The 14,660-nt window shown below is 47.0% G+C and overlaps 1 protein-coding gene across 8 annotated transcripts in view; it reads left to right on the forward strand.

Moving 5' to 3' along the window:
* Positions 1-3,292, forward strand: part of SLC25A37 (solute carrier family 25 member 37) — a 37,024-nt gene extending 33,732 nt beyond the window's left edge. For all 8 annotated transcript variants that reach the window (XM_045535254.1, XM_045535257.1, XM_045535258.1 and 5 more), the window contains one exon: positions 744-3,292. In XM_045535254.1, the coding sequence (XP_045391210.1) occupies positions 744-1,264 (521 nt within the window). In that variant the 3' untranslated portion in view covers positions 1,265-3,292. The remainder of the gene's footprint in view (positions 1-743) is intronic.
* The last annotated feature ends 11,368 nt before the right edge of the window (positions 3,293-14,660 follow it).

A 14,660-nucleotide genomic window follows, 5' to 3' on the forward strand; every position in this document is an offset into this window, starting at 1 on the left:
CTCCCCTCTCTCTCCTGTTCGTTACTGTTGATTTAAGGCCCTCGTTTCTCTAAAAGTAACGCACATTGTGTGTCTTCATTTGACGATATGTGGGGGCCATTAAAGCTCTGGGCCTTGGGAACCACAGTGAGCCTCACTTGCCTCTTTTCCTGTGAACCCCAGTTACTTTGGCATTAACAGAGCCAGGGTCTGCATGGGAGATTGTTGTTGAACTTGGGCAGACGTAATTCTAGTGTCTGTTCCAGTTGTACCGTGACACAGGAGCTAGAATCACTGTCAGAGGCATAGACCCTGAGCACAGAGAGGAGACTGGCTTCCAGTAGATGTGCTGGGGGCAGCAGGGCAGGGGACAGGGTTCAGATTTGTGGTGGGTGTCGAAGCTTCCTGCCAGGGGCAGCCAGGAGCCGGGAGATCAGATCAGCTAATCTAGCTCAAAGTGGCTGCCTGGCTTGGGGGCCCGTCTGCGAGATTCAGGCAGGAGAAACTTAAGGAAATAGCCACCTTCCTGGCACTGGGTCCCGGAGATAAAATGGAATTTTAACATGGGACTGGCTGGAGCTGGCCCCCCGTGGCTTCTCGGGCTGGGGCTGTGTGTGCTCGTTCCTTGTGGCCTGTGACCAGCATGTCTAACTTGCTTGTTTTCCTTTACGGCTCGGCTTCCCACCTCACTCCGACCTGGGGTGGGGCCAAACCCAACCCACTGCCCGCTGCCCACCCGGCCTGCCCCGCGGCCCCGACAACAGTTGTGAAGCAGCGATTGCAGATGTACAACTCGCAGCACCGGTCAGCCCTCAGCTGCATCCGCACGGTGTGGAGGACCGAGGGTTTGGGGGCCTTCTACCGGAGTTACACCACACAGCTGACCATGAACGTTCCCTTCCAGTCCATCCACTTCATCACCTACGAGTTCCTGCAGGAGCAGGTCAACCCGCACCGGGGCTACAACCCGCAGTCCCACATCATCTCAGGCGGGCTGGCCGGGGCCCTCGCCGCGGCCGCCACGACCCCACTGGACGTCTGCAAGACCCTGCTCAACACTCAGGAGAACATGGCCCTGTCCCTGGCCAACGTCAGCGGCCGGCTGTCGGGCATGGCCAATGCTTTCCGGACGGTGTACCAACTCAACGGCCTGGCCGGCTACTTCAAGGGCATCCAGGCCCGCGTCATCTACCAGATGCCCTCCACGGCCATCTCCTGGTCTGTCTATGAGTTCTTCAAGTATTTCCTCACGAAGCACCAGCTGGAGAATCGAACTCCATACTAAAGGAACAGGCTATGGGAAGCAATTCCGAAATCTTTTATTCTTAACAGGCTTTCTGTGCCTGCTTCTGCTCTCTCGCCCCCACACTTAGGTCATTTTTTGCAGGGTGCCGCCTGCGGGCCCGGTGCCCCCTGCTGCCTTAGAGAGAGGAGCGGGCGGGATGGCCGCCCACCGGGAGGCCGTCCGCAGGGACATCCCAGGTGGCGGTGGACGGGCAGGACTTGGGAAGGGGAGCGAGAAATTGCTGTTTCTCTTCCTCCCCGGGCGGAATGTAGCTTTTCTGCTTCACTGTGGCAATCTCCTCCCTAGATCCTTAGATCACACAGGAGGGAAGAAAATATACAGTGACTGAAACCGTGAAAGAAAAACAAAACAAAACAAAACATTTTATGTATATAAAAGTTCCATTACACAGTATAAAATAGATGGATAATGTTTATCCTTTATTTTTCTATGGAGAAGTTTTTGAATTTGTGTGTGTAGTTGTTCGTGTCTACATATAGTATTACAGCTGGGACTCTCAGGCTGTTTTTAAAAAAATGAGAGGGTTTGAATTCTTCCATCAGGTGAGCTAAAAAGGCACCAAAGTACTAAAGCTCGGCCGAACGTGGCCTACACCCGTTTAGCCCCCTCCGGATGGAAGTCTCACTTGAATGTAAAATAATAAATATTAAGTTTATATTTTGAATTTCTCTTTTTATGGGGGAAGAAAGGTACGCTGAAAAATCAGAATAATGATATATTACTTGCAGCTGCTTTTTTTTTTTTTTTAAATTCAATTCAATCAGTCACCTTCATGTGCCTTTTTTCCCATTGTCTTTCCTGAAAGTTCCAGGACCAAAGTCCGGCCCTGGCACGCTTTCTCCTGCTGTGTACACACACGCACACATGCTGTGTGGCCGGAGGTCTCGCCCCATAGGATGGTGGAGGCCAGTAGAACTAGGGTGACTTGTCTTAACCTACTGAGACCGTTTCCTCCCCTGTCGTGGCGTGACTGTGCCTCCCCAGGCGAGCACTTAGCAGCCCTGGATACGCCAACCCTTGGCTACTTGTGGGGCCGGTCACTGGGGTAAATCCTGCCTTTGTCCTAGGATTTTTTTCCGAATCAACCTTTTAACTCAGGCACTTCTGGTAACTTGGTCTATGTGTGTTTTGACTGAATCTCCTGATCTCCTCCTGTGTTTCCTGGTGCAGCGTAGGGATTCTTGAAAACCCAGCAAGCATGCCTGCGGCATTTGTCTGTCCCCGCTGCCCTGTCCCAACCATTTACCTCCGCCCCTCTTCCCCCGAGTCAGGAGCCGCTTCTCCGGAGCCATTCTGCACCCTTGTTGGGTCTGTGTCACCTGAGAACACAAGGCCTCGAAGCCTTGTTTTTGGAAATGGTGCATTACTGAGTCAGAGCGTGGCTGGGAGAAAACACAAGCCTGGGTCCACTAGCTGCGCCATGCGATGTGCCGAGGAAGACCGACGGGGTTCCCAGTTTCCTTTCCTGAGCCCGTCTCTGCCAGAGAGCAGGAAGCGAGTGTGTGCGCTCGTTTTGGTGCACCCGGTCCTGGCCTCTTCCTGCCGCACACAGTGGCCACCGCGGCGCATCCCACTGGGGAGGCGTAGGCCCCGGCCCCTCTGGACGGGGTTGCTGCCTGGGAAGGACTCGAGCTGCACGTGGAGCATTTTCATCTTGGGATCACGCACACGGTGCCTCTGGGAACCGTTTTTGTCTTAATAGCTATAAGATGTTTTATAATAAACCAGTCCATTGACTTCTTTCTTCAGATGAGGGTAGGAAAGAGCCACGTCGGGTGCCCCCCCACGTGTGCCCCTTGAGAAGCCCCCTGCTGCCAGCCGTCCCACCTTGGCAGGGCTGGGGTGCTGGGGGTGTCTCTCCCTGCCCCACCCACAGCACTGGTTGCAGCCAGCTTCCGTCCCTCGCGGAGATGCGGAGAGCCACGGAGGCTGTGCTGCTGCGGAGAATGTTTACACCTGCTCTCTAAACCGGCCTTGGGTTCGTGTTAAAGTGTTCAGTTCTGCGAATGGAGGAAAAAAAATCAAATTCCAAAGTAGAATTGAAATCAAATTCTAAAATGACTTAGCCTACCCACCCCTTTTTGTCCACTTAAGATAGGCCACACAGCTGCAAGATATTTCTTACTTCCTGTAGGATTTGCTTTTGGGGGTCTTTAGAAAAGAAACTGTTGGCTTCTCTGGGAACGCTCCTTTGGTGAGGGGGATGCCAGAAGGAGAGGTGGGGACCGGATCTGAGAGCCCCGTGGGTGTGATGAGGGACAGATGGGCTGGGGGCAGCCACCGTCCTGCCTGCCCAACCTGGTCGTCAAGAGGTCGAGTAAAGCATTGAGAGTCATGAAGCACTGAACAAATGAGAATGTTTGTTAATTTTGTAGGAATTAATTTTCTCTTTTGGCCTTTATCTCCAAGGTTGGTATTGTTATCCTTTGCGGACTGCAATCGGTTTTCGATTGTGACTTTGACACTGCAAAGTGCTAAATAGGAAAATGTCTCCCCACCCTTCACCCCTACTCTAGTGACGCTCTTTTTTTTCTTTTTTGAGACAGAGTCTTGCTTTGTGGCCCAGGCTAGAGTGAGTGCCGTGGCGTCAGCCTAGCTCACAGCAACCTCAAACTGCTGGGCTTAAGCTGATCCTACTGCCTCAGCCTCCCGAGTAGCTGGGACTACAGGCATGCGCCACCATGCCCGGCTAATTTTTTCTATATATATTTTTAGTTGTCCAGATAATTTATTTCTATTTTTAGTAGAGATGGGGTCTCGCTCAGGTTGGTCTCAAACTCCTGACCTCGAGCGATCCACCTGCCTCGGCCTCCCAGAGTGCTAGGATTACAGGCGTGAGCCACCGCGCCTGGCCTAGTGACCTTCTTAATCATGGCACATACTGGGTCATTGGTGTCTTTGGGGTGACATCCGTGGCTAGGCAATGCCACTGGAATACAATACTCGTACTTTCATATGGGGTGTTGGTGCGAGTTAGCTCTTCTGCTCAAATCATGATTTGATGTTCAACCACTTGTAGATCAGAGTTTTACCTTTCATTTAGATTAAAAAGTTGATTTTTTCCAAATGAGTGAAATCTTCAATCCATGACTATTTTTTTAACTTTTGTTTACTTATTTATTAATTTTTTTTAAGTGGTGGGGTCTCACTATGTTGCCCAGGCTGGTCTCCAACTCCAAGGCTCAAGTGATCCTCCCACCTCAGCCTCCCAAGTACCTGGGATTACAGGTGTGCACCCCTGCACCCTATGACTTTCTTCTTAACTTTCAATTGAATCTAGCTATTTACTTGCCTATATTCTGTGTGTGGTTTTTTTCTTTTTTTTTTAAAATGCTGATGTCTTATTCCAAGCAACATTCTCCAAAGTGCCCCTAAGGCTGCATCTCCAACCCATTGTTATGCCAATAAGGTTTTATTTAATTTTATTTAAGGATGATTGTGTCTGTGAACTGCAAATGTACTGCTTCTTCCTACCTACAAGATGCACAATGTATGGTATATGGGTGAGCAAGTGTTATTTCTTCAATTTCTCAAATGCTTGTAGTCAATATTGTTTCTGCCTCTCAATTGTTGCCAGCTCTTTGAAGAAGGGGAGAAATGTGTGTTTACGCGTGGGGATGTTTCTGATATGCTGCTACAGTTGTAACACTGGAGCCAGAGAAAATAAAGCATTGATCTTTGAAGTGGTGGTGTGGGCTCTGTGCTGGAAATACTGAACCAAGAGGAGAGTGGATGGCTGGAGGGAGCTCCTTCATGGGGCCGTACCTGTTCTAGTCTCGGGTGTTAAGGACCAGGGTCTACGGCTGTGATAGGAACTGTCCCCGAAGCCCTATCCCCCAAATGGAAGCAGATTGTAGCATTTGCATTGTCCAGCCAGGGCAGGAACTGGAATCCTGCCGGGTTGGCTCACCACGCTGGGGACAGTGGCAGCTTTTCTTTGTTAGCGTGGGATCGTGAGTGTGGCAGGCTGCAAGTTGTTCCTTGGAACACGCCTCTTTTCTCTCATGCCCGTCCCTTTACAGAGGGTCAGCCCCGTGGGTGACCAGAGTCCACACTCCCTAAAGGCCACAGCTTAAGTCAGAGACCGTAATTTTCTCTGGAGATAGTGGGGTGGAGGGGAGGTGTTGGACCCCTTTGAGAAGCTAGGGGCAACTCTTGACTCTTCCCACAGTTTTGAAGGTCGGAGCACCGGCTTTCTGCATGACCACTGAAGCCCTTAGCAATGTGCAGGGTCAGAATTGAGGTCAGGCCTGAGACCCAGCCAGCAGCCAGGGTGCCAGGAGGTGGGATGGGGGTGCTGGTTAGAGGGATTGCGATAAACTTCCTGCTTTGTAGTTTTACCAGTGGCCAACCCTGTACTACTCAAAATTCGCCTGTGGCTTGTAGTTGCTTCCACTCCCCTGGGGGGTGGGTGGCAGGGATGGCCTGTTTTTCCCCCTCTCCCTGCCCCGTGAAATCAATCCGCACACACCTGCAGTGGTTCCTGTGGACGGAGCCTCATGCGGGTGCTGGAGGTTGGGGCAGAGTAAAGGGTGAGATATGGTCCCTGCCCTCGCAGGCCTTACCACCTACTAGAACAATACAGGGAGACATGGTCTCCTTAAGACAATTAAATGGTGATCCACTGGGATGGTAGTGAAGGCTGCCATGGAAGCAAAAGAGTCACATCATGCTCCTTCAACCAAGCATGAGATAGTGGCCTTGCCCGTCTCTGTCCCTGCTTTACCCCCAGCCAATGGTGTGTGGGGCTGGCCCTCCCCCAGCTCTCTGGGGGGTACGGCGCACATTTCTTCCCAGCTTACTAATACCATGTTGGTAGCTTGAAATTGGCAACGGTGGGAACATTTACACCACAGCAATAGGCAAAAGGGCTACAAATCAGGGCTTTTGCTTTTGCAAGAGCCGGCTTACCAGCACACCATCGCTGGCACGTAGCACAGGGCTGGGAATGCTTGGTGTTCAGTGAAGTTTTACTGAGAGGAAGAGATACGGTAGGTAGAGCTGATCTTCAACCTGGGGGGCCCCTTTCGTGCTGTCCCTCTTAGTACTTGGCCTGCCTCGAGCTCATGCAAGATTGCAGCGTCTCCTCTCCCCTTCCCAGACTGCATCTGTGTGAAGTTTGGAATAAAATCGGGTGCAGATTTTAATGTAAATGATTATGGATGGCCGTGATGCCTTCTGTCTGTGGCTCTGGGCTTCATGAGGTTTTTAGCAGGTGCTGCTTCTATAAGCACTTTTGACATGGAGAGTTTTTGACAACAACAGAAATAGCCTGAGTGCTCAAGGCCAATGCCCAAGCTTCAGCTGCCTTGATCTAAGACTAAAAGAACATTAGCAGCCTGGAAACGGGTAATACACAAGTCTAGGAAGTTCCTTTGGTTCTTGCTCATTCTCTGGCACTTACCGTGATCTGTCCAGGGTTTAGCGTATGTGTCCGTAACAATGAACCTCTAGGGTCATTTCACAATCTTTAGGCAGGGTCCAGCGTCTTAGGGTAAATTGTCAGGCAGGCCTCCCTCTCCCATTTCCCCTCAAGCTCATGATATGAGTGGAATCTGGATAAATTACACACTAAGGGGGTCATGATTAATGGGACTGAGAGACAGTCACACTGGGAAGGGCGGCTAGGAGAAAAGAATGTTCTAGACGGAAAGAGTGAACCAAACCCTGAGCCTGTTATTTATCATGGTAGAAGAACTTACTTCGCATGGACGAGAACAAGCTCAGCCTCCCGGTGTTCCGGTGAGCGCAGGTTGCCAGGAGTGCTCATTCAACAAATGTTCTTAGATTCCCACCGCCACGCTTCATCTGACCCAGCTTCCTATTCTGAAGAGATAATTTTGGCTCCTTTTGACTTGGATCACAATCTTTGTTTATTGATGCCATCTTGAATTTCCACCTTGGCCTCTACAACTCTTTTGTTTTTTAAGATCAGCAAGTTTCTGAAAGCCACATTTGAAAAGCATACAATTACCTTAGAGTGAATTCTAACGTGAGGATAATTGTTTGTTGATACAATGAAGTAATTTATTTGTTCTGGTCCATTTTAACCATTGAGCATGTACCAGATGGGGCAGTGTGTCCAGAGGCCCAGACGCTAGTCTGGTAGGTCACTAAACTGGTTGGGCCATCTTGGGTGACTTTGGGTTTATCACTTAATCTCTCTGGTCCACAGTTTCCTCAACTGCAAAATGAAAGGATCTGGCCAGATGACATGTAATAGCTCCTCCGGTGGCTCTAGCCTGTGATAATGCCATAAAAACAGGCTCTGTCCAGTCTCTAAGTTTGTAATTAAAATATGATTACATATTTTCCATACGAGATTACAAGGAAAATCTCACAGGCCTTTTAGCCTACCTACCATGAGGAATCATTCATTATCATTTTGCTTTACTTCTTACTTCGCCCTGCCTAAACTACTTGACAAATATCATAAAAATCCAGGAACTTGGAGAACAATGGATGTATTTCATATCCTTTTCTCTCTTTCTTTTTTTTTTTTGGAAACAACCAGATATAGTTTATTAAAATACATTCATTATAAACAATTTTGCCTCAGTTTTTAAAATTGCATACCCTTTTCTTAAATATGTTTTTAACTGCGACATTTCTGTGCAATTGTGATTAAATAATTTACTTGCCTTTCTAAACTCTGAGTGAGGACTGTTGATCTCTGGTGAACTCCAAACCCTCTAGCACAGCGCCTGAAACAAAATAGGACATGTGGAGGGCCTGCCACTCGGGGGATGTGATACCCTCATTTGCATATAGCCCATTACTATAGGAAGACACAAGTTGGTTTTCCCATGTCATTTTTTATTATAGAGTCTATATGTCTAAACTGTTTTTTTTAAATAGACTTTATTTTTTAGAGCAGCTTTAGGTTCACAGCAAAATTGAGGCAAAGGTACAGAGATTTTTTTTTTTCTATTTATCCCCTGTCCCACATATGTGCAGCCATATCAACATCCCCACCAGAGTGGTGCATTTGTTGCAATCAATGAACCTACATTGACACATCATTGTCACTCAAAGTCCATGATTTACACTAGGGTCCAATCTTGGTGCTTTACATTTTATGGGTCTGGACAAAAGTACAATGACATGTATCCACCATTATAGTGTCACATAGAGTAGTTTCACTGTCCTAAAGATCCTCTGTGCTCTGCCTGTTCCTCCCTCCCTCTCTGCTAAGCCCCATCAATCACTGATCATTTTAATGACTCTATAATTTTGCCTTTTCCATCGTCATATAGTTGGAATCATACAGGATGTAGCCTTCTCAGATTGGCTTCTTTCACTTAGCAATAAGCATTTAAAATTTCTCCACGCTTCTTTATGTCTTGATAGCTCATTTCTTTTTAGTGCTGAATAATATTGTGTGGTCTGGATATACTATAGTTCATTTATCCATTCACCTACTGAAGAATACCTTGGTTGCTTCCAAGTTTTGCAATTATAAATAAAGCTGCTATAAACATCTGTGTGTAGGTCATACGTTTTCAGCTTCTTTGGGAAATATCAAGGAGTACAACTGTTGGATCATATCATTAAGAGTGTGTTTAGTTTGGTGAGAAAGTCTGTTTTCCAAAATGGCTGTACCATTTTGCATCCTCATCAACAACGAATGAGAGTTCCGGTTGCTTCACATCCTCATCAGCATCTGATGTCACCAGTGTTCTGGACGGTGGCCATTCTAATAGGTATGGAGAGGTATCTCATTGCTGTTTAATTTGATGTGGAGCATCTTTTCATATGCTTATTTGTATCTTCTTGCTGAGGTGTCTATTAAGATCTTTGGCCAGTTTTTTAATTGGGTTGTTTGTTTTCTTATTGCTGAATTTTAAAGGTTCTTTGTATATTTTGGATAACAGTCCTTTATCAGGTATGTTTTTGCAAGTATTTTCTCCTAGTCTGTGGCTTTTCATTCTCTTGACAGTGTCTTTTGCAGAAAAGAAAATTCTATTTTTATTTTTTTATTTTGATATTTTTATTTTTTTTGAGACAGAGTCTCACTGTGTCACCCGTGCTAGAGTGCCGTGGCATCAGCCTAGCTCACAGCAATCTCAAACTCCTGAGCTCAAGCAATCCTCCTGCCTCAGCCTCCCAAGTAGCTGGGGCTACAGGCCTGCGACACCATACCTGGCTAATTTTTCTATTTTTAGTAGAGACAGGGTCTCACTCTTGCTCAGGCTGGTCTCCTGACTTCAAGTGATTCTCCTGCCTCGGCCTCCCAGAGTGCTAGGATTACAGGTGTGAGCCACCATGCCCAGGCAGAAAAATCTTAATTTTAATGAAGTTCAGCTTATCATTTCTTTCTTTCTTGAATCATGCCTTTGGTTTGTATCCAAGGTCATCTAGATTTTTTTCTATGTTATCTTATAGGCATTTTATAGTTTTTCACATTACATTTAAGACTGTAATCCATTCTGAATTAATTTTTGTGAAGGGAGTAAAGTCAGTGTCTCGATTTAGTTTTTTGCATGTGGATGTCCAGTTGTTCCAGCACCATTTGTTGAGAAGACTATTTTTTTCCATTGTATTGCCTTTGCTCCTTTGTCCACGATTAGTTGACTATACAGGCATACATACCCCCAGCATAATAATCCCCGCACAGGGAGCACAGGCTGGGTGAGGACAAGGATGAGGGCAGCTGGGGCATGTGGGTTTCATGTTAGAGCACGAAAGGTGCACATGCTGTTGGAAAAATGGCACCAATAGACTTGCTTGATGCAGGGTTGCTACAAACCTTCAATTTATTAAAAAAAACCCCACAACATCTGTGAGGTGTAATAAAGTGCAGTGCAATAACATGAGGTATTCCCGTATCTATGGGGCTCTCCTTTGGGCTCTCTATTCTGTCCCATTGATCTATTTGTTTATTCTTTCACCAATACCACACTGTCTTGATTACTGTGGCTTTATAGTAAGTCTTGAATTCAGGTAGTATTAGTCCTTTGACTCTGGCGTTTTCTTTAATATTGAGTTGGCTATCCTGGATCTTTTGCCTCTCCGTATAAACTTTAGAATCAGTTTGCTAATATCCACAAAACAACTTTCTGAGATTTTGCCTGGAGTTGCATTGACTCTATAGATCAATTTGTGAAGAACTGACATCCTGATAATATTAAATCTTCCTATCTGTGAACATGGACTCTCTCTCCATTTATTTAATTCTTTTTTGATTTCTTTTATCACAGTTTTATAGTTCTCCTCAGATAGACCTTGTGTGTATTTTATTAGATTTATACCAATGTGTTTCATTTTGGGCATGTGTGTGTGTGTGTGTGTGTACGTGGGCTAATGTAAATGGTATTGTGTTTTTAGTTTCAAATTCCACTTGTTTATTGCCAGTATATAGGAATATGCTTTACTTTTGTATATTAGCCTTCTGTCTTGCAAACTTGCTATGATCACTTATTTGTTCCAGTTTTTGGTCAATTCTTTTGGATTTTTTACATCAGCAATTATGTGATCTGTATGTCTTCCTTCCAAATCAATATAGCTTTTGTTTTCTTTTCTTGTCTTATTGCATTAGGTAGGACTTCCAGTATACTGTTGAAAAGGCGTGGTGAGAGGGGGCATTCTTTTTTTCTTTTCTTTTTTTAAATTTTTTAAATTTCAGCATCTTACGGGGGTACAAATGTTTAGGTTGCATATATTGCCTTTGCCCCACCCGAGTCAGAGCTCCAAGCGTGTCCATCCCCCAGACGGTGCGCACCGCACCCATTAGGTGTGTGTATACCCATCCCCCCTCCGAGAGGGGGCATTCTCGCCTCGGTCCTGATCTTATTGGGAAAGCTGCTAGTTTGTTACCTTTAAATATGCAGCTAGGCCCGAGCCTGTCCCCAGCCCTGAGGCCGCCCCAGCTCGCTGAGCCCGGGGCCGCGGGGGCTCCAGGCAGCCCTGGCGGCTTCTCCGCGCGCCCCCCGCCCCCCACCGCGCACGGGCCGGGCGAGGGCGACGAGGTGGGCCTCCCGCTGTCGCACAGAGGCCTGATGCGCCTGCCGGAGAAGAGGACTTGACCCAGCGGCTGCGGGACGACAACTAGGAGCTGAGCGAGCCCTGCTGCTTCCTGAGCGACGACGACAACCACGACGGGCGGAAGGACCGAGAGCTGGCGCCCGAGTGGCAGCGCTTGGCGCGGGCCGCGCGGCACGAGGTGGCCCGCACGCAGCGGAAGCTTCGCGAACCCGGGGCGCGCCAGGAGGCCTTGCTGCGCCGCAACGTGGCGCTTCAGGAGCTGGTGCCGCCGCGGGGCGAGGGGCGCGCGGCGCGGGCGGGCAGCTCCACGCATAGCCAGGCCACCCCGAGCGGGCCGCCGGCGGGGACGCGGGCGACGGCGGCAGCCGGGACCGCCACCACCGCGTCCCACCCCCGCTGCTGCCCCGGTGCCGCACGAGGCCCCGACAGCAAGGCCAGAGCCACGCGCTGAATCCTGGACGACCTGCGGCGCCACCGCACCACTACAGCGCCCCCAGTGGCCAGCGAGGCCGCGGCCTTTCCCATCTGGCGACCGGTTACTGCGGAACCCTGAAGGTGACAGTTGGCCCAGAAACGAGTGAGTGACAGTCTCATCTCCTTGGGGAGCCGGGAGGGGCGGGGCGGGCTGGGAGCCTTGGAAGAGCTCTCTTGGCTTGGAGCTCTCCAAAGGCCATCCCGTGGGGGCACGGAATACACCCACGAACCCCGAAAAAATATGGTGTTAGCTGATGGTTTTCTTCATCAAGTTGAGAACGTTTTCCTCCATTCCTAGTTCACCGAGAATTTTTATCATGAATGGTTGTAATTTTGTCAGATAGTTTCTGTGCTACGGTCATGTGCTTTTTCTTCTTCAGACCCCGATAAGATCGAGTATATTAATTGATTTTTGAAAGTTGAACCAGCCTTGCATACCTGGAATAAATCCACTTGGTTGTGACCTTTCTTGGTGAATATTTCTTGTGGGCTTGATAAAAATGTGTATTCTGCTGTTGTTCAGTGAAGTAGTCTATAGATGTCTATTATAGCTAGTTGAGCAGTGGTGGCGTTGAGTTCAACTATGTCCTTATTGATTTTCTGCCTGTTGGATTGGTCCATTTCTGATAAAGAGGTGTATACTTTCCACCTTGTTCTGAAGTCTGCTCTGAGATTAATATTGCTGCTTCTTTCTTTTGATTATTGTTAGCATGGTATATCTTTCTCCACCCCTTTACTATTTATGTATATGTGTATATGTATTGAAAGTAGGTTTCTTGTAGCAAACATAATTGGGTCCTGTGTTTTGTTTTACTCTGACAATCTTTATCTTTGAGTTGGTGCATACCTAAACTTTTAAAAAAAGCATCCATCTAAATAATATCTGCAGTAAGGCATGATTATGTTTATATTGGCCTTTTCTATTGAATAACTCTTAGTTTGAGAGAAATCCTGAACTTTTCAGTACTGTCAAAATTGGTCATTTACATGTGACTATAAGATATTTGTGACTGGACACCATGCCCAACACATGTAATCCCAGAACTTTGCGAGGTCGAGGCAGGAGGATGGCTTGAACCCAGGAGTTTGAGGCCAGCCTGGGCAACATAGTGAGACCCCATCTCTACAAAAAATAATTTAAAAATTAGCCAGGTGTGGTGGCATTTTCCTAGAGTCCCGGCTACTTGGGAGGCTGAGGCAGGAGGATTGCTGGGGTCTGGAAGGTTGAAGTTGCAGTGAGCTACATTAGTGCCACTGCATTCTAGCCTGGGCTACAGAGAAAGACCCTGTCTCAAAAATAAATAAATAAATAAATACATGCATAAATAATAAGATTAAAATAAAATAAAATATTGGTTAAAAATTACTTTGTATAGTCAACCTTTTGGAAAATACTAATTCCCTTGCCACTGAGATTTTATTTGCTCATGAAATCAAATTGTGTTTCATCTAGTTTTCTTGAAAATATCTGCAATGTCATCTGTGCTCTTCATAGATCAAAATTTCCCTGAGAGTTTGTCAGAGGTAAATAAACACTAGATTTAAACTGAGGTGACAAGTCCTACAGATTAGAGCAGGGCTTTAGGAGGCTTGTAAATGTCCTATGTGTGCAAATGAAGGATTATGGTTGTAAGGAGGTCATAGAGTAGAGCGAAGAAGTGTTTTGAGGGTTAATGTGGGAATATGCTGTCCTCACTGGGATGGAATGTGTTACTTGTGTAATGTAATATTATATTTGATTCTCACAGCAATCAATTCTTTTGCCCATCTAAACCCCTGAATTTCTATTTCTGGCCACACGGTGGCATCTGATTTTCATTAATACAGAAGTCACACAACTTAATCTCTCAAGCTGTCTCAGATTTTTTTCCCCTAATGGCAGCATTGTAAAGGAAATTGCATTCAATTATATTTGCGTGGGATCCTTGAACTAAACTTTCTTGTATCTGGTTAATATTTGTGTCAAGACATGCTCATACATTTTTAATGTTTTTGAATCATCATTGTGTTGAACACCTATCATAGTCAACTCCTCCCATGTATTTCTTTGTCACATAGCCAAGAGTGGAGACATACGCCAGGCATGGTGGCTGTTATCCTAGCACTCTGGGAGGCTGAGGTGAGAGGATTGCTTGAGGTCAGGAGTTCGAGACCAGCCTGAGCAAGAGTGAGACCCCCGTCTCTACTAAAAATAGAAAAATTAGCTGGGCATTGTGGCATGCCCACCTGTTAGGCCCAGCTGGCTCAGGAGGCTGAGGCAGGGGAATTGCTTGAGCCCTGGAGTTTGAGGTTGCAGTGAACTATGATGACACCACTGCACTCCACCCAGGGTGACAGAGTGAGACTTTGTCTCAAAAACAAACAAACAAACAAACAAACAAAAACCAAGGAAATTGAAATTCCTCCTCATACCCCTCTTCATATATATAATTCTTTTTTAAAAATGAGTACAGGAAGGTACTATTTTTACTTGTGCCTATCATATGCCCCACATTGCTTTACTTATGAGTGGGAAGGTACAAAGGAGCCTTATCAAAGATCTAGCTTTCAAGCTGGGAATACACAAGCTACATGCATAAAATAGCCATAAAGGAAAAACTCACAAGGCATATTGTCTAAGTCCCAGAAGTATTATCAGTAAGGTCTCTAGATCCATGAGGGCTTACCATTGTGCTCCCCAGCACCTTGCACAGTACTGGCACACAGTAGGTGCTCAAAAAAATACTTACGGAATGCATGGGTGAAGAGGTTTCAGGGGAGATTGGGGCGAAGCTGACTCTAAAACGATGGGTGCGAATTGGATGGAAAAAGTCAAGCGGGGAGGTGTTGCGACTTGGAGAGATGAGGAGCAGTGTGAGGAGGGCAGAGCACAGGAGAGGAGAGCAGCCAGGCCTGTGCTGCGTAGCCAGGTCTCCAC

This window comes from Lemur catta, chromosome 22, assembly GCF_020740605.2.
Source record: "Lemur catta isolate mLemCat1 chromosome 22, mLemCat1.pri, whole genome shotgun sequence".
Classification (NCBI taxonomy): Eukaryota; Metazoa; Chordata; class Mammalia; order Primates; family Lemuridae; genus Lemur; species Lemur catta.